The sequence below is a fragment of the Mus pahari genome, chromosome 4, assembly GCF_900095145.1.
Source record: "Mus pahari chromosome 4, PAHARI_EIJ_v1.1, whole genome shotgun sequence".
In the NCBI taxonomy this organism is placed as follows: domain Eukaryota; kingdom Metazoa; phylum Chordata; class Mammalia; order Rodentia; family Muridae; genus Mus; species Mus pahari.
Window position 1 is genome coordinate 15,935,098 of NC_034593.1, and position 20,193 is coordinate 15,955,290.

The 20,193-nt window shown below is 39.0% G+C and overlaps 1 protein-coding gene across 1 annotated transcript in view; it reads right to left on the reverse strand.

Annotated features, from left to right (window-relative positions):
- The window catches only part of Cpb1 (carboxypeptidase B1), a 42,423-nt gene that overhangs the window by 20,009 nt on the left and 2,221 nt on the right, over positions 1-20,193 (reverse strand). The window contains exons 2-4 of the mRNA XM_021196654.2: positions 6,441-6,584; positions 6,273-6,348; positions 1,121-1,245 (exon numbers count right to left, since the gene is read on the reverse strand). Of these exons, the coding sequence (XP_021052313.1) occupies positions 1,121-1,245; positions 6,273-6,348; positions 6,441-6,505 (266 nt within the window). The 5' untranslated portion in view covers positions 6,506-6,584. The remainder of the gene's footprint in view (positions 1-1,120; positions 1,246-6,272; positions 6,349-6,440; positions 6,585-20,193) is intronic.

Consider the following 20,193-nt stretch of genomic DNA (forward strand, 5'->3'; position numbering starts at 1 on the left):
TATGCCACTTCTGATGGTGGCACATGTTGCATAGTTGACTGCTGACATGTTCCTTGAACACTGATACTATTTTCTCTAATTTTTTTAACATTCAAACAAACCAACAAAGTAAGTTCTGATGCTAAAATTCTGTAGATCTTATTTCCTCAAAACATAATGAAGATCTGTGTGTATGGCCAAAGATTGCTGGTTAAAAGCATGTGAACATCCTGGATTGGAGCCCAAGGAGTTCTTTTTGTTTGTTCTTGGTCTATGCCTGGGTGAAGTGTTCTGTATTGTCCTGCACTTGCCACCAAGTCAGCATGGTCTCACTCTTAGCTTCAAGCTGCAGCACATCATCTGCTCTCTGCCCACATACCCTTCAGTTATCAACTTAAGCCTCATTTTACAGTTGCCTCTCTCTGAGCCAAACGTTTTATTCATTCTTATTCTCTAGTGCTCTGCTCTTTCTTTTACACATCACTGCGCTCCCTCACTTGAAGTTTGTCTTCTAATGTATGTAAAATCCTAGCCACCCTTTTGTATATCTACGGCATGTGGGCACTTAATATCTATTTTGGGGTATCAGCCAATGGACAACTTTCTCTTCTTTGAAGGGAACTCTCTTGAAAGATGTCAACTTAACAATGCAATATTTTGGGAAGAACAGTCTAACCAGTTTGGACAACTCTACTAGTTATTTAGAGTTCATTTTCTTTCTTTTTTGAGAGGGTGCATTTTTCATGCATCCTTATACTAGTGATGGGGTCTTTAAAAAGAATATGTTACATCTAGACTTAAACTAAGAGATGCGGTTGTTCACTCAAAGAGAAGATTTGAAGATAAAATTGTGCCTACATGATAATAGTGTCCATGGTTTGACCTTTACTGTCTGTATCATTTAAAAAGCACTATTAGGTCACATATTTTGCTGGTTCAAGAATGTAGAACATTTTCATTAGAGTGACAACTGAACAGAAAAGTCACTAAGTCTCTATCTATGGAGTCTGGGTGCCAACTGTGCTGTCATCCCTTTGTGTGGGAAAAAACATAGTCTTACCCTCATTTTAGCTTCAATGGGTCGTTCACAGGCTTAGGGAAAGGGGGAGAGAATTGTAATATCTGTAAAGCATAAACTTACTCATAGTGAACTTCATTCTCCTCTAGAAAGTTCTCCACATCAACAACATCTTCTGCTTTAACATGAAAGTCAACTGTAGTAAGAGGTTTCACTTGTGTAGCAGAATCTGGTTTCCAGAAATCAATCTGAATAAAAAGCACATGTAATAAACATCTATAGCTCAATATAAAATTAGAATTTGAGAGCACATGAATGCTCTATTCCATATAATTATCTTAGAACTTAAATAATTCAGGTATTCTCTAATAAATATCTCCTTTGAATTAATAAGGACCAACCAGTTAGATGTCCATAAAAATGTCTCCAAGGATAGAGATGCAGTTTTGTGGATAAAAATGTATAAACACGAGAACCTGAATTCACATACTGAGAACACACTTTACAAAGACAAGCTGAGTGTGGTTGTGTGTATCTACAACCCATGTTTGGTGGATGGCAGGGAGAGTCAGGAGGATTACTGGGACTTGCTGACCACCAGCCACCAGCCTCACTTCAGACTGAGTCTGGAGGGACTAAGGTAGAGAATGAAAGAACAGATACCTGACATTCCCCTCTGGCCTTATGTACACAGATAGGCGTATGTACTACTCATACACACTGCATCATCACAAACACAGATATACACTCACACATAAATAACATGCATAAATAATCAAAACTAAAACTCATTAGCAAGAAGCACGGAGAACATGGTTATTTCTCATAATTCCAGTTAATTGCAGTATTCTTTAGCTACCCTTTTTTGTTTTTCAATTTTATGCAACAGTTGGTTAATATGACAACAGTCTCTATGGTAATGGATGAAGCCTGCCAAGCAATAATAAATACAGTCCAAAAAGGGAGTGGAGAGAAACTGAGCCTTCCTTTACTTTAATAGACTTATTTTCATAATTGTTGAACTTATTTCAGTGAAAGGCACAGTAATGTAAACCCAAGAGCGTCTTCCTGCTTTGCTGTTTACTGTGGCTGGAAACAAATACTTCTGAGGATCCAGTGGTACACTGAGATTTCTATCTTATTCATAACTGCTGTTGGGCTTACTACATAATGGGCTTTACACTTTTGACACCAGGGTGGGCAAAACACATGCAGTATTTGTCTTCCTAAGGAAGGCTTTAGAGAAAATAGGAAATGTCATGTAAATGACACGTTTGATTATTCTAACGCTTTTATTTATGCATACATTACCACAAATATCCATTTTCCTGGAAAAATGTCAGCTAGGTTCTACTGTGTTTTGTGTGTATGTTGTTCTATTCTTTATATTGAGCAGAGTCCTGGAAGTCTGAAATAAATCTGACCTTGGATCTTGATTTCCTATTGCGTCTCATTCGTTTAGATGTTTATAAGCTAAGCTCAAGGTGCAAGTGTGAGCTCTACACACCGTGGCAGAACTGGCTCAAATGATATTTGGGGCCATTTCTGGGAAATTTGTAAGGAAACTGGGAAGATTTAAAGATTGTACAGCTGAAGAAGGAAGGTTTTAAGGTGACCAGGTTTCTGGTGTACTGGAATGGAATCCAGTTAATTATATTGGTCCTGCTGAACTTGAAACCACTCATCTAGTCCAGTGGATGCTAAGCCACCTTGGGGGCTATACAGAATGCCAGGTCAACAAAAGAAAGGGACATGTGATGCCAACAAGATGGATTCCAGAAGATGAGATTTACATGAAACATTGGTTGGGGGATAAAATCCTATCCTTAAGTCATAGTCTTACAAGAGTGTCAGCCTGATCAGTCAGATTATAGTTAACTTGAGTCCTTACTAAAATAAGGTACAGAACTAGCACAAAGACAAGGTAAAGTAAGGTATAAATCTAAAATTCAGTCTGGGTACGTTGCTTAGTTGGTACAGGGCGTGCCTGGACACACGGCTCTGGATCTTTTCTCCGACCCTACATAAAACTATACACGACTGCAAATACATGTAATCTCAGGATATGGAAGGTGAAAGCAGGAAGATAGGTTCAAAAATATTTTCTGTTACATAGCACGGTCAAGGACAGCCTGGGCTACATGAGCCCCTGTCTCTCTTGTGAGCCTTTGGAGCATAAGTTCTGCTGATAAAATCAGACATTTTGGTGCTGGGGACCTTTGGGTTTTCAGAAATATGCACAAATTTGTTTCACACTGTATGTGGTTGTGAGCCAAACACAGTAGGTCTCTCATTGAGAATTTTGTTTTCTTGTGTGTAAATAAAACAATTTCTATTGTAGGCTTAATTCACAGAGCAGAAAGAAACGTTCTGCTGTCAACAATAAAGAAGATAGTCATAATGTTACTCTAGACAGAGAAAAATAAACTTCAAACTCCAGAAACACAGAATGTAAGAAAACCCAGAGGACAGAAAGTATGCTTTACATTTACAAATATGTTGTTTGAGAGGACCAATCTAATGTGAGTGTGAGGAATAAAATAAAACCCTCACACTGAAGTTACAAAGGATGAGAGGAAGTGCTGAAGTGCAGTGTAGCTCTGATCCTTTCAACATACTGAGGTCTTAAAAGAATACCTTCAAAAGCTGGGAGGAAGGACACACTGGCCAAGGATAATCAAAAAGATGAGATGCCCTTTGATGATCTTATCAGGAAGGCTACATCCCAGAATACACTACACCCACGTGATCACTACAGAGGATTTAAATCTTTTGAAAATTTATGTTGGAAAGAAAATAAAGTATAAGAAGAAACATGTACTTCGCAGCATTGAGCTAGAGCGTGCTGCTGCAGCTGTAGGAGAGCTGGCCTGTTTAACTCCCCATTGGTTTCCACTTTTTCCAAGGGTTCTCAACTCCCAAAGTGAACACTGAGGTTCAATGTAGATAAGGATGGAAGTGATCACACCGTAGTAGAAACTGTAGAAACAAAGGCTCTATCCAATGACAGCAGCCATTAAGCAGTTACTTGGTTCTTCCTAATTATCTCCAAGTGGCCTACTTATATTCTAAGTTAAAGTCTTACAGCCCTCTAAGGGAGGTGGTATTACCACTATTATAAATGAGAATGGTGAGGGTCAGAGAGGAGCACAAAGCTATCTACTATTGATATGGGTAGAAACTGAGCCCCATGAATCTGAAATTAACCCCTATACTTGACTGCAATAAAATGGGAGAATCAAGGTGACTAAAAACAATTTATCAATCAGCACTGAAGTATTGATTCCAGAGGGCTGGGACTGATTCCTAGCACCCACTTGATGATTCCCAACCACCTGAAACTCCAGTCCTGGGGGATTTGATCTTGTTCAAAGGATTTAAGTGTGTTGAAAAAAAGGATGAAGTTTGTAGGGGCTCACAGGGGAATGAAGGAGTTCTTTGGGAAATCAATGAAGCAGAAGTGGCAGCCTGGGGACCTGTCATTGATTTTACTAAGCTTCAGATCCAATTGGAAGCAGATGCACCATGAATGCTCATAAAATGAAGGGGGGATCCCTGGGACATAGTGTGAACTGAAGCAAGAGTAAACGAGGCTCAGTTAACTTCATCTGGTAATTGAGAGCTCTCACTACTAGCCTGGTAGAATCTTGTTCTCAGGGAAGCATTTAATAAAGTATCTGCACCAATGCACCTTTTCATAAGCCAGAAAACCACACAGTGCTGTATCTAGATCACACCCCACTGACATGAGATAGCTGAGCATATGCATCCTAAAGAGAGCAAATGGATGAATCACTTTCACTATTTAATGCCCAATATGGTGCATTGGAGACTGATGAGAAATACATATTGACTAAATGAACTGTAATAAAGGACTCTTTGTGTGGTCCTCAAGTTTAGTAGAAATAGTGTGTGCTCTAGGATCCTTAAGGTGTGAAAACATGTGATAGGCCCCAGCAGTAAACGTTTGCTTTACAAACGAAGGCAGGAAATTGCCCTGTAGCATGTATCCAGCCCACTTGAAATGCTGAAAGATACATTTTCAAAAGGAAACAGATTGAATTATCTCCAGATTTGACCAGAATGCTCCAGACTTTGTAAGCTAAAAAGTAGGAGAATCAATAGAAAGAAACAGGAAAAAAATAACTTTAGAGGTAACTGATGTCTGACTCATTTGGTTCTAATGAGTCAGTATTAGAAGGAAGGCACCTTTCATGTTGATGTATTAAAGAAAACCAATGATTAGGGTGTAAAGTGTTCCCACGATGCTGGCAGCAATTAAACAAATTACAGTGAAGGCTGGCAGGCAGAGATGCTGCTAAATAGGAGGAAACTCCAGATCTTAATGACAGGCTAGAGAACGTGAGTGTATGTTCTCTTCTACTCAACACTTATGACGATGACACCTTCTACCTTTTCCTTTATTTCACTACCTCAGCATTAAAAACTAAAACATAAAGACGATAAGTAGGTAGGTGGATGGATGGATGGATGGATGGATGGATGGATGGATGGATAGATACAAGGGTGGGTGAATGCATTGGACTGTGTGTGTGTGTGAGGGGTAGATGGACAGACTGGCACCTAGGAACTAGGAGATCAGTTTAGTTTATATACTCAAGACTAAACAGCATTGACCAAAGTGGTGATATTCATACTCAGGAATAGATTTTTGCCACACTATACATGTAATTAAATTTGTATATTCTAACCCCACAGATTTTTTGGGGAGTAGCAAAATTTCCCTTTATTTTTTAAAGCAAAAGAATAAAATGGGATTTGCTTGTGCATTCTACCTTCTTTTTCTTCCTCAAGTCATACCATTAAAACAACCAGGATCAACGTCAGGAAAAGTCAAGTTGTTTGATTAAGAGTGAAAGAAAATCAAAGGGAAAGATGACACATGGGATATGGAAATGAATTTGAAGTTGGAAAAAAGCCCGGTTTTTCAGTCATTTGCAAATTGATCTTTTCCCCCTTTGTCTTGGAAGGGAAGTGACTTGCAAGTTGGATGATCTATGACCTTCAAGACAGAGCCAACTCATTTAGCTGTCACTGTCGGCTTTTCTAAAAGGTTGTGTGGATTTATAACACTACATGGCTTGACACAAGCTAATTTAAGCAGCAAAAGAAAGCGCTGTGGCATTAAGTAGTTTCCAAGTTTTATTTCTTGTTTTCAAAAATCCTTCAGGGAGTATTTCATGCCATTGCTTTTGATAGAATCGGAGTAAATCAGGCTTTGGAGTTAGGGTAAAACGGAGAACTGCTACTTTACCTGTTTGGTGTTGGCTAGTTCCTGAATTAAGTTGACTTGATCTTCATCATGTACACTGACACGGAACACCCGGTTGCTAAATAGTAAAAAGAATGAATAGAAACTTAAATTTCAGTAATGTGTCCAAAAACTAGCAAAAGCTTACTTGGGAAGGAATTTTAGACCTACCCATCAAAGTTCTCCTCAGAAGCATGAGCCAGGGCCACACTCACCAGGGCCAGTAGCAGCAGCATGGTGCCCGTCTGAATCACTGGGAAACCTGGGTTCTTCCTGCTTTTATAACCCAGAGTGTTCTTTCTGTTCTTCTCCACACTGAAAAAAAGCCACTATCAGATCTTGATTAATAATTTTCCTGGCACAGTTATTTTTGTAGGTGTTTAAAAACTAAGAAGTTATCTCTTGAGCACCTGTAGAAAGAGCAAATGATCTCACGTTCACATTTAACCTAGAATCATTTGCACATTTAAACTAGAATCATTAGTGTGTGGGGGTGTTAAACAAAAATTTATGCTGTAGTCTTTTTATTCTCATTTTTATTTGAGATTGACATACAGTGAGATAGATTTAAGTATGCTTAATGAGTGTTGACAAATGTAAACCCTGTATTAATTAACAAAGGCAGAAGACAGTCCCAGCTTAAGTTCCATTGGTTCCTTTCCTCAAAGATATTTAAACTTTCTTCAAGCAACTACTATTAAAGTTTTTATCTTTATACTAATTTTGTCCATTCAAAGTTCACATAAATGAGGTTATATTTACCAAATACATTCCTTTGTATAATGACTTCTAATATGCCTTTGAGATTAATCAATTTTTGTTTACAATATTCATGTCTTTCTACTCACAAGTATCATTTCACTGATAAGCATACTCCAATTTTTCTGTTTTCTTGTTAATGAATGCTTATATCATTTGTGACTTTGGGCTATTATAAATAATACTTGAACAAACATTTTGCACAAGTCCTTTTGTGGGCATATGCTTTCATTTGCACAGCATATGGGTATCTGGGTAGAACTGATAAATAGTAATTTAGGTGCAGGGTTAACATCATCCTACCAAATATTTCCCACAGTGTTTATATGACTTCAAGCTTTGTCTTAAAGCCTTAAGAACAGACAACCTAGTCCTGCAAGTTAGTTCTTTTATAATATTGTTTTAGTTTTGATAATACCTTTCCATTTACATACATTTTAATTTCATTCTTCATGAAAAACTTTACTTTCACTGGAATTTGCACCGAGTTTGCAGACAAGTTTAAGGCTAAATTAAATCTTTTATACTGGGTCATTTATCCCATAAAAGTGACATTTGCCTGAATTAGTTCAGCCTTTGTCAAAACCATTGTGTTTTTTTTGTTTGTTTCTAGCCACAGGATAGCAAGTTGCCCTGGCTAGTCCCAAATGAATTGGTAGAGATCATGAAACTCAAGTTTAGAAGCAAAGAAGTTCATTCCTCTTGACAGAGCCTGAAACACAAGAGTTACATTTGTATCAGAGTCCCTTCCTGGGATGGAATTGAGTGGATCTGCTCAATTAGATACTTTGTACACAGAGTTGTGTCACGTTAAAAGCATACTGAGTTTAGAAAAACTTCTCATGAGGGGAATGTTTGTAAATGTGAGCCAGTTTTGTTCCAAGGGAGATAAAAGTCTTTATCTTCGTTATCAAATAGCCCTTCCTTCGGGTTGGAGAAAGGCAAAATAGGGTAATAACAATCTCTATCTTCTGCTGTTCAAAATACAGAAGCAAAGCAGAATAAAGCTTTCTAAAAATGGGGAAAGAATGACTCACATCAAATTGGCTCTCAATGACACTAAAGTATTCTCTATCTTCTTTAACAAACCTTCCCATTAATACGCCACTTCATTAAACACTGATTAGTTTGATGAAAACTGGAACTAAATCCATTCAGTCTGTCTAACATAGTACCAATTAGACCTAATATTGATAGGACTCTAAGTGATGTAATGAAGCTAGCTTATAACACTGACCTCCCCAAAGTATTAGGCCCAATGGGTGCAATTTTTTTCCTTTAAAACTGGTCAGCTTTGTCAAGCTTCAGACTTTGACAGCTTTCCTTTACTTTCATTTTGGATACAAGTCCAAATGACTTGTATCAGACTTATTACAGTCTGTCAGAGGGAAATCCAGATCACTTTTATGGTCCATAATGTCCTTGACTGGTGAGTAGGATCTGATCTTATTGCCTTCTAGGGCCAAGATATTCAAAGCACTCCAAGTACAAATGAGTTGGGTTCAACAAAGGGTAACATTTGATTGTTGTTTCTCTCTTCAGTCTTCTTTAACATAGGCTAGAATGTCACCATACATCTTTAATATCATTGACATTTTAAAAGAGTACAAGTCAGTTCTTTGATTTGTCTCCATATTTGTCATGATTTCATTAAAAATTAAAAACAATGAAATCTCAACTACATGACATCCTGAATATGAAGATATAAATGGTTCATATACCTATACTTTTCAAACAAAACTAAGTACTAATTTGAAAATTTAGGCTGCTTTGATTTTGAAAAGCATCTTTTGTTTGAGATATTCCTTTCCTTAAACTATTTTCTAATGTCTTGCTTTTATCTATGCAAACCTGGCTGAATATTTCTAAGTATGTTCCTCTTACTAGGATTGCAGGCTCCCAGACAGGTTTAACTGAGTCTTATTAAATAGCTCTTGTTCAATTTTTGGTGACTTTATTTTCTAATTATATATATATATATATATATATATATATATATATATATATATATATAGTGTGTGTGTGTGTGTGTGTTTGTGTATATGCGTGTGTGTGTGTTCATGTGCATGTGTACATGCCAATGTCTTAGTTAGGATTAATGCCATGACAAAACATCCGGTCTAAAGCAACTTAGGGAGGAAAGGGTTTATTTGGCCTACACTTCCACATTGTAGTCCTTCTTTGCTGGAAGCCAGGACAGGAACCTACACGGGGCAGGAGGCCCCAGGGGCTCCTGGAGGAAGGAGCTGATATAGAGGCCATGGAGGGATGCTGCTTACTGGCTTGCTTCCCATGGCTTGCTGAGCTTTCCTAAGGTTGGCACTGCCCACAATTGGCTGGGCCCTCCTCCATTGTCTTCACTAATTAAGGAAATGCCCACAGGCTAGCCTGTAGTCTGATCTTATGGAAGCATTTTATCAACTGAGGTTCCCTCATTTCAGATGACTTTAACTTGTGTCAAGTTGACCCGAAACTGTCCAGAACACATGGCTTGTATATAGATGTCAGAAAACAAATTAAGGGAGTTGATTCTCTCCTTCTACTATGTGGGTCTCAAGTTCCAGATTTTATCATTTTAAATTATACTGTAGTGGCACAGAACTCTTTGGTGAGTAGAAGTAAAAAGAAATAACTAAGTCTGTGTAGCGGAGGAGCTGATATGTCAATGAAGACTGGAGAAGCCAATCTCTAGGTGAAGCTATAGAGGTGGGATTTCCCAGTCCCAGGAGGAAGAGGAGGAGACGAGATAGAAAAAGGGACTTTTGGGTCAGGTTTTGGAGAGAGGAGCCTGGCCACTATGCATGCCTGGAGGCTATTAGAACCGGTGGTGGCCTGGCAGCGACCAGAATTCTGAGGAAGCTATTAGAACCGATGCCGGCCTGGCCGCCACCAGAAGTATTCTGATATAAGCTAGCTGATGAGTTAAGGACAATAGATTCTGTGCCCAGCAGTTGTGTCATCTGGCTGATTTTAAAATATTAAGGCTTTTTGGTATTTTCCATCTACAGTGACTCAGGTGGGCAGGAGAAAGGGTGCAGCCATGGGGCAGGTCTTTGGCAGTTGGCAGAGCCAGGCAGGGCAGTTAGTTGGTAGCGTGTGAACATCAGTTCCCAGAATTTTCGGGAAGAGTGGTTGTCGGCAACTTAGCAAAGCCAGCTGGAGGAACGGTTGGCACTCTCGGGAAAATGCCCGCTGACAACATGGCAGCGGCTGTCCTTGGAGCATAGCCGGGAACTTGGAGAGAGATCCCAAGAAAGAGTAAGAGTGTTTATAAAATTACATGCAACAAGTCTGATATATCCACAAAATCCCAATTATGTTGGTACTGTTCAATAAACCATTATAGGGGGATTACTATTAAGACAGATAGTCCTTTTACAGGAACGGCAAATGTTTTCTTTGATGAAGAGTAATGATCTCTTCTAGAATGTCTGCTTTTTATGACTATAAGAAAAGCTATATGAAAAAAGAATTGAAACTTATTTCAAATCATAATCTTGTTCCTACTATGTCTACCTTCTTAGGGTTGTCAGCTTCCATTGAGAGATTCTTCTTAGAATCTCCCCCCTTCTTTCTGCCCTTCTCTTCCCCACTTCTCCATTTTTTCTTTTTCAGACATGATCCACTGTGCACCCATACTGGCCTCAGGTTCACTCACAGCAATCTTAGCCCCAACAATGCTAGGTTCACAGGTATGAGCTATCTTTTTGATTATTACCCTCATATCACACACTGTACTCTGGGCTCTACATAAATGGTAAATGGTGTGATTTATTCACTATTCATGAATTTATTCTGATTTATCCTAATTCAACGTGACATGCACATGCATTTCATACTACTGCAGTATTTTCCAGATTTCGGTTTTGCCCATTTTTGTTCAGATCATGAGAGGTTCTCAAGTGAAAGTTAAACTCATAGATCAATGGGTTTATTACAAGGAAGACTAGGAGCATTAAAAATCTACTTCTATGAACATAGTGAAACACATGTCCTTGTGGCATGATGGAACATCTTTTAGGCCTATGCCCATGAACAGTATAGCTGAGTCTTCAGGTTGGACAATTTTCTGAGAAATCACCATATTGATTTCCAGAGTGATTTTACAAGTTTGCAATCCTACCAGCATTGGAGGAGCCTTCCCCTTTCTCCACATCCTCGCCAGCTTGTACTATTGTTTGAGTTTTTGATCTCACTTTGATTAGCCACTCTGATTCATGGTGGCTCTCAGGGAATGTCAGGATCGTTTTGATTAAGGATGTTGAACATTTCTTCAAGTGCTTCTTGGAGAGTCACGATTCCTCTGCTGAGAATGTTCTGTTTAGCTCTGTATCTCACTTTTTAGTCCTTCTTAATGAAAGACCCCCGTTCCAGGGAGACCCTCGCTCAAGTCCCAGGATGAGCCAATGCCCCAATAACTTGAGAGAAACCATTCTTGATGCAATATTGCAAGTGGTTTATTCAGGAATCAGCATGCTGAGGCTGAGCTCAGGGGCAGAGGAGATCGACCCTCAGCAGTTGCAGTTGAGGGTTTTTAAAGGGAAAAAAAAAAAAAAAAAAACACAAAGAAAGGGGAGGATAAGACCACAAAGAATGGGGAGGCTGAGTAAACATCATAATAATGGGGATGACGGATTACAGTTCATCTCTTACGGAAGGGTTACAGGCTATCTTTGGCAAATATTCTTGGTTCCTTACACAATGAGTCAGGCACCAGGGTGGGTCAAGATTGTGATGAGCCAGTTCCAGTGGCCATCCGTTTCTCAGACTTAAGGCGAAAGAACAAAGAACTCTATGCTGGGCTTTGTTTCTATGGTCTAAGAAACACATTGAGTTGGGGTCTTACACTAACTGTGCTGCCTTGACTGGTCTCCCTGGGAAAGGATGCTTCTAATCCTGCAGAAACCTGATGTGTGAGGGTGGGGAGGACATCTCAGAGAAGAAAGGGTTGGGGACGGGGAGAGGGACTCTGTGAGGGGGTGACTTAGAGTGGGAGCAGCATTTGGATATAAATAAGTAAGTAAATAAAAATAAATTCTACTTCTAACTTTGCTAGTGAAAGTATTTCATGCTTCCTATGTTAACTGGAGAATTCTCTAAATTCAGATAATGAGCACAAATTCAGATGACTGAGAATCAAAAATATTCGTTTGTGAAGAACACGATTCTCTAAATCTGACTTGTGTTTTGAACTGTGAAAATACTTGAGAGTTTATTTCAAATTAGTGATTCATAAATCTAAATAGGGACAATTAGGTCCCATAATTTTCATAAATACTGACATTTCTGTTTCATGTCTCATGTTTATATTTTAAATTATCCTTTTCTCCATTTCAAAAAAACTTTTTATTGATTCTTTGTGAGTTTTACATCATGGAGACCCCAATCCCACTCATCCCCCATCTCCTCATATCTGCCATTTGCCCTTTCAACCTACCCTTCAAAATTAAGCACACACACAGACACACACACAAAGCATAGAAAACATCTCATTGTGTCACCCCTGGTATGTCACGGTGTGTCCCACGCTATATCTCTCTGACCACACATCTTCATTTGCAAGTGTTTATTGCAATGAGTCACTGGTCTGGTTTGAGGACTCTGGCTTCTATCCCAGCATCAACACTGGAGCCTCACTGGGACTCCTCCCTGTTATCCTGTTGTTGCTCTGTGCCATGGAGATCCTATAGATTTGAATCTAGAGGACTGGCCTTTCATGTTCTCCAACAATGTACAGAGGATATAGACTTTCTGGTGGTCCTGGGTAGTAACTGCTCAAAATTCTCATTCTCCTGCATCACATCACATCAGGGTGTGCTTTCCAGCACAGCTCCAGCCTGGCTACCCAGTGCCACCATCAGCAGGAGGCAGAGGCAGGTCTTCCACTCACAAAACATAATTTTTAAAAGATATGAAGGAGTAAGAAAATATACCATGTTCATGAATTAGAAAATTCAACACTTTGACAACATTAATTCTCCTAAACAAATCAAATACCCGAATAATTTTTGGTAAGCAATGACAAGATTATTTTAAAAATTTATATAGACATTCAAAGTACCTATACTAGTTCTGAGAAGAAAATAAAACAAAGCTAGAGAAACTATTTCACTTGGTTCTAAGTCAGTTTATTGAGGGAGGAAAAAAAATAAAATAAAACCAGACGAACAGAATGGAGTAAGAGTTCATTAATGACTCAAATATCCATGCCTAATAGACTTTCAACAAAGCAACAGAGTGATCCAGTGAGAGGAAGTATAGTCCTTTGTATGTATAATTTTGGTGATTATGAAAGCAGGAGACACTTTTTTATCTGTCTGTGTTTTGTGTAATTGTGTGAGATTTTGGAGTAGCTGTAAATTGCTCTCTGGTGTTATAACTCATCCTATATGATCTTTAAATATTTGGAAAAAAATCTTTCCATAAACATATCCCTTAATATTAAGTACAAAGGGTTTTTGAGGTCAAATACATTTTCTTTAAGCTAAAATAAACAAGCTCCTTTTGGAGAGATCTCTCAGGGCCTGTAGTGTGTGCTGTAAATCACTAAGAGTGGTTTGGCATGCACCGTTTCTGGAACACATCTCCCAGTTGTGGCTGGGGTTGGCTGAGTAGATCTGAACTAAGAACTTAAACCCAATCTTCCATCCCCATGCATTGGCGATGGATCAGTTTCCTCTACAGCAGTGCTTTGGACACAGTTTGGGAATATCTGAACTAAGTACATAACTAACTTAAGATCTGACAATGTTGATTTCTGTTTCTGTTTTTTTGTTTGTTTGTTTGTTTTTGATTTTAGTTAAAATTTTATTTGACTACTTTATACACATGTATTCTGGCTACTCTTTACCCCTATTATCTTTTATCTCTCCTATCTATTATCTATCATCTTATCCCATCAATCCTCATTCCTCCCTTCCAGATCTTTGCCCATATTCTTCATTTTGGGTTTTGGTTTCTGAGAGATTTACTTTAATCAGGACCATTTATGTGACCCTTTAATAGGAAATAGCCCTTGGAGCCTTGTAGGGTTATCCACAGACACATAACCCAACTAGATGATTTCCACTTGTCTTGAACCTATTAGTGAAAAACATCTCCCCTGTCTATCAGTCGTGGCAGGTAAGGCTCTTGAGCACTGCTCCATCCATTTCATACTGCTGATGGCTCATTCTTGTGTAGAGCCAGAACCACAGCTGCTTTAAGGTCACAATTGTGTCTTTCTCAAATGGGGGCATTTACCATCCTTTCTCCTATTGCCAGGTTTTTACATTCTTTCTACTTCCTCCTCCAAGTCTTAAAGAGGGTGTTATAAATATATTGTTTAGCTTTGAGTACACCCACCTGTCACTCATTCTTAGTGTCACTTGCAGCCACATGAGACTGCATTCACTATGTTCACTGAATTCCACACCAGAACACCTGCTGCAGCTCCACCAGCCCTTCATCTCTAGTGTACCCTATAATCTCCCTCAAATTGTAGTGTACCCTCATAATCTCCCTTCATCTCTAGTATACCCCCATAATCTCTCTCCAACTGTAGTGTACCCCCATAATCTCCCTTTATCTCTAGTGTACCCCCATAATCTCCCTCAAACTGTAGTGCACCCCCATAATCTCCCTTCATCTCTAGTGTACCCTCATAATCTCTCTCCAACTGTAGTGTACCCCCATATTCTCCCTTCATCTCTAGTGCATCCCCTTAATCTCCCTCCAACTGTACTGCAACCCCATAATCTCCCTCCAACTGTAGTGTACTCCTATAATCTCCTTTCAACTGTTCATTGCTTTGCCAAAGCCACTGACTCCAACAGGCACTCTCTGGGAAGCCACAAGCCATTCTAGCCAGGAAAGCAGGTAGGCTAACTGCAGATCTTGACTTTTCTTCATTCTTCTAAGTCCAATCCTCCAGTCTCAACCCCAGCTCTGTAGCAGAACATCATCTGGGGCTTCCCTTCCTCTGTTCCATAATCATCAGTGACCACACAGATCTTTCCTTTCTAACCTCTGTCTCTCCATTGTTTGCTTTATCCCAACCCATAACTCCAACAGGCATTTTCTGGGAACCCAAAGACCACTCTGTCCAGAAAAAAAGTTAGGCTTACTGCAGATCTTCATTTCTTCTTCTGCTTCTCCAAATTTTATCCCCCTGTCCCATCCCAGCTCTGCAGCAGAACGCCTGTTGTAGACTCCCTTGCCCTTCTATACCTATCTGCAGTAGATTATACAAATCTTCCCTTTCAAATATCTTTCCCCCACCCACAACTTGTTCAGTTTGTCTACAACTCCTGCAGCCGCTCTCTGGAAACTCACAGGCTACTCTGGCCAGGAAAGCAAGTAGGATAACTGAAGATCTTCACCGCTCCCTCCACCCCACCGATTTCAACCATCCAATCTCATTCCCAGCTCCTTAGCAGACCTTTTGCTGTAGCCTCTACCCATCCTTTACCCTCATTCCAACATACGACCTTTCTTCGATAAACTCCCACCATGCCCTCAGCCCATCCTCATTCCTAATTGTCAGATCCAGTAGTCAGAAACTGATTTTATCTGGAACCTTCAAGAACTGTATCTATCAGAACCCCAGAAGAATTTCCTATGAGGATACAATCTAGTCATCATACTCTTCTAAGAACCAGAAAGGAAAAGGAAACCAAGATAAAGGAGCACCGATCCAGCAAAGACAAGAACACATATTATCACCTACTGTAACCATCTTATCAATCCTAGATTCCCAGATCCTGTGATAAAGTCACAATCATAACAGCCAGGACAATATGTCTCCAGTAGAGTTTAACAATCCTACCACAAAAGACCCTGAGTATTCCAACATAGGTAAAGCACAAGAAAAAGACCTTTAAACAGCCATTATGAATATGGGAGAGGTTAAAGAGAACATGAATGAACCCCTTAAAAATATATGGAATCACAAATAGTGTAAAGAAATGAATAAGAAGATTTAAGAGCTAAAAGTGGAACTAAATCAATAAAGAAAATCCAAATGGAGGTATATCTGGAAATGAAAATTTTACTAACTCAAACAGGAACCTTCATCAACAGAATACAGAGATAAAACAGAACCTCAGGCATTGAGGGCACCATAAAAAATGGAAACACGGGTGAAAGAAAATGTTAAATCTAAAAACTCCTGGTACAAAACATTCAGAGACTCTGGAACCCTATGGGAAAAAAAATCTAAAAATAATGGGAATACAGGAAGAAGAAGAAATAAATGTTAAAGGCACAGAAAATATTTTCAGCAAAATCACAGAAGAACGTTCCGTGACCTAAAGAAAAAAAAAATGCCTATCAAAGTGCAAGAAGCCTACAGAATACCAAACTGACTGGATGAGAAAAGGAAGTGCCCTCATCACACAAGCAGCCAACCAACAAATGCATATAACAAAGAAAAAAAATACTATAATCTGCAAGGGAAGAAGATCAAGTAACATATAAGGGCAGACCTGTTAGGATTATACCTGACTTCTCAGTGAAAACTCTTAACAGCAAGAAGGGCTTGGACAACATTGTTGGAGGTTCAAGGAGACCACAGTTGACAGACCAGACTACTATATCCATCAGCCCAGTTGTGCTTGGAAGCTGGGAGCACTGTTAATGTGGCCAGTGCTTTGTTATTGTTCCTCAGCTCCCCAGGGCTCAATTCCCCTTCTTCAAAGGATGACAAGTTGGGACAAGAAAATTAACCACTGTGTACTTACATCAGCTTCCTTCCTGTTTTTTTTAATTAGATATTTTCTTTATTTACATTCCAAATGTTATCCCCTTTCCTGGTTTCCCCTCTGAAAACCCCATCCCCTCCCCCATCCCCCTGCTCACCAACCCACACACTCCTGCTTCTTGGCCCTGGCATTCCCCTATAATGGGGCATAGAACCTTCACAGGACCAAGAGCCTCTCCTCCCATTGATGACCGACTAGGCCATCCTTTGCTATATATTCAGCTAGAGCCGTGTGTCCCACCATGTGTTTTCTTTGGTTGGTGGTTTAGTCCCAGGGAGCTCTGGGGGTACTGGTTAGTTCATGTTGTTCCTCCTATGGGGCTGTAAACCCCTTCAGCTCCTTAGGTACTTTCTCTAGCTCCTTCATTGGGGACTCTGTGTTCCATTTAATGGATGGCCATGAGAATCCACTTCAGTATTAGTCAGGCACTGGCAGAGACACTCAGGAGACAGCTATATCAGGCTCCTGTTAGCAAGCTCTTGTTGGAATCCACAGTAGTGTCTGGGTTTGGTGATTGTATATGGGATGGATCCCCAGCTGGGGCAGTCTCTGAATGGTCATTCCTTCAGTCTCTGCTCCACACTTTCCTTCCTGTTTTACTTATGAGTCTATATTCCCCAGAGTGTAGTAAAGATGAGAGGTTCATTAATTAGCTCTTCTTTCTATAGGGTCCAATTAAAGGGTTTTTATTTTACTAGTCTTTATATTTGTCCAATGACCTTAGCACATTTTGTTCTGTTGTCTGCCTAATAACATTAGTTTAAAAAAAGAAGGGGAAAGAAATTTGTGCAGGCAGTAAACGCTTTTCTCATTTGTTTATTTTACTTTTAATATAAATATTTTTAAAGAAAGTAAAATTCTTGAATCAGTATAATTTTGCTAATTTCTGAGTTACAGAATTCTTTTTTTTGTCCTCCTTCCTTCTCTTCCTTTTTCCCTTTCTTTCATCCCCTCTTCTCTTCCCTTCTTTTCTTCCTCACTTTTGTCTCTCTGTCTCTTTGTTTTTTGAGGCAGGGTATCATGCAGTTTGAGCTGTCCCTGAGGTTTCTATATAGCCAAGAAAGACCTTTAATTTAAAATCTTCTTGCCTCCCTCACACAAGTGGCAGAATTATAGGCCCATGCCACTAGGTCCAGTTTATGTGGTGCTGGGAATCAAACCTAGGACTTCATATTTTGCCAGGCAAGCATTCCACCAACCTGAGGTATATTCTCTAGCCCCTAGAATTCTTGAAAATGCATATTTTTTTCCCTAAGTGTTTTAAAAGTGAGTGCCTTTAAGCCTGAAGTGAATGCATGTTTTTCTTACAAAAACAGGGTATTTTAGAATGTATTTTGAATGTGGAGGCCAAGGTAAAGTGTAGAGGAAAGAGGTTATGGAGAATCATTGTATTGGGGCCAGAATATGTGACTTTAAAATATAATGTGGAACTGAGGGCAATTTAAGCTTGCAGATACAGTGTCTAAAGCTTCTTTGTCTGAAAACAGAAACAGATTTATATTAAAAAGTTATAGTAAAAATTTCTTATATTTTGTAGTTTATATTTGCCCATTCTTCCAAGAAGAATGAAGATTCATCACTGAGCACTGCTTTGACCTCTTTCTGGCCCTGCATTGGGAGAATCCTATTGTTCATTATCCTATGCCATTACAGTTCTTGCTCCTAGAACCTTTGAGTCCTATAACTTGCTACTTCTTTTAAAGTGCACTGTGGTTTGGTGAAGATGCTTTAGTAGCTAAAATTGTAAGCTGGGGTTAGGGGTGAAGTTCAGTGACGAAGGACTTACCTAGGAAGCACCAGGTTCTGCTTTCCATCTCTAGTATCACAAACAAAACAAGCAAAACAAAACAAAAACCAAACCAACCAACCAAGCAGCCAACCAGCCAACTAAGCAAACCTCCCCCCAAAAAAACCAAAAACCAGCCAAACAAACAAAAAGCAAAGCCAACTAAACTTATACTCTGGTTGTAATTCCTGGGTGTGTACTTTGCGCATATGAAACATATACATTAGCAAATGTCTCTTGGCTTTGCCAACCTATCTTTTATAATGCCTGTTCTAGTATATCACAAGAACTATGTGTGTTATTCTTTATTCTACAGTTTGGGAGGTTGTGGGTGAGCTTTTCTAAGACATTCTACTTCTCCAGGTTCTGTGGATGGGATCCTTGGGATACTGATAAAGCAAATCTTCTAGATCATTGCTTGTTGTATGAGGGTTTTATTGTTGTAAACAGATACCATGTCCAAGGAAAGTCTTATAAGGATATTTAATTGGGGTTGGCTTACCAGTATAGAGGTTCAGTTCATTATCAGCAAGACTGGGGCATGGCAGAATAGGCAGGAATGGTACAGGAGGAGCTGAGAGTTAGAAAAATAAAATGCTGAAAAGTACACATAAGCCATGAGACTTTTTCAGTGGGCACATGCTTCTCCCATTTGTATATCAGGGATTTTTCTTGTGAATGCTCTATTTGTTTCATGTAATTCAGGTAGATAAGGGTGTAAGTTTTTTTTTGTCAACTGGCTTGTTCCTTCGGTCACAGATCCTTGATCTATCAATATTCAAAATCATTATTAATAATATTGTTATTATTTCTAGTGTGTTTGTAGGCATAATAGACATGTAGACGACAGAAGACAACTCTGTTGAGCTGGTTCTTTTTTCCTCCCTTTTAGTGGGTTTTGAAGATGAACTTGCATGATAAACACCTTTCTTTACTGGCTGAGCCATCTTTCCGGGTCAATAAACTAACTTTTATAACTATTTTCATGCTGATAGTGGGCACACTAACTGCTTAGTTTTGTGCTTACCACAAAACTCTTTCATTACTTTATTTATTGCATTTTCTGACTTAAGAATTGACTAGAATTCCTGTATTTTAAGGAGTTGAGATTGAAATCGTCAAATATCCTAGAAGACAGAAATTTTTATCAATTGAAAGTACAATTACATGATTATGCCAACCAATAACTCCGGAAAGGATCATAACCAGGAAAGCCCTTCTTGGATATCTTGTTCTTGGAGGTGTGATCACTTGCACTGTTAAAAGAATATATTGATATTTATATATTGACAATGCGGCAAAGTAAAACAAAAAATTTTTAAAGGAGTCTAGTAGTAGAATAAACTAAAAGGAAAATAGTGTAAAGTTATAATCAATGACTAATAGTTTTTTTTTAAAAAGCCAAAAATAATAAACACCAAAAACTAAAAATCACAAACAAAAGCAAATTGAAACTTCCCTTTGCATTATCACCAGGTTGGCTCACCTAGCACATTAGCAAATCATATTCCAGACTTAATGGAATGACCTGTGAGCCTGGAATTAGTTTGTTCCTTTTAAAAGTCTTGTTTGTGTTTTGCTTTAAATTACTACCAGTCACGTTATTCTTTAGATAAACTTTGCTTCCTGCTATACATTT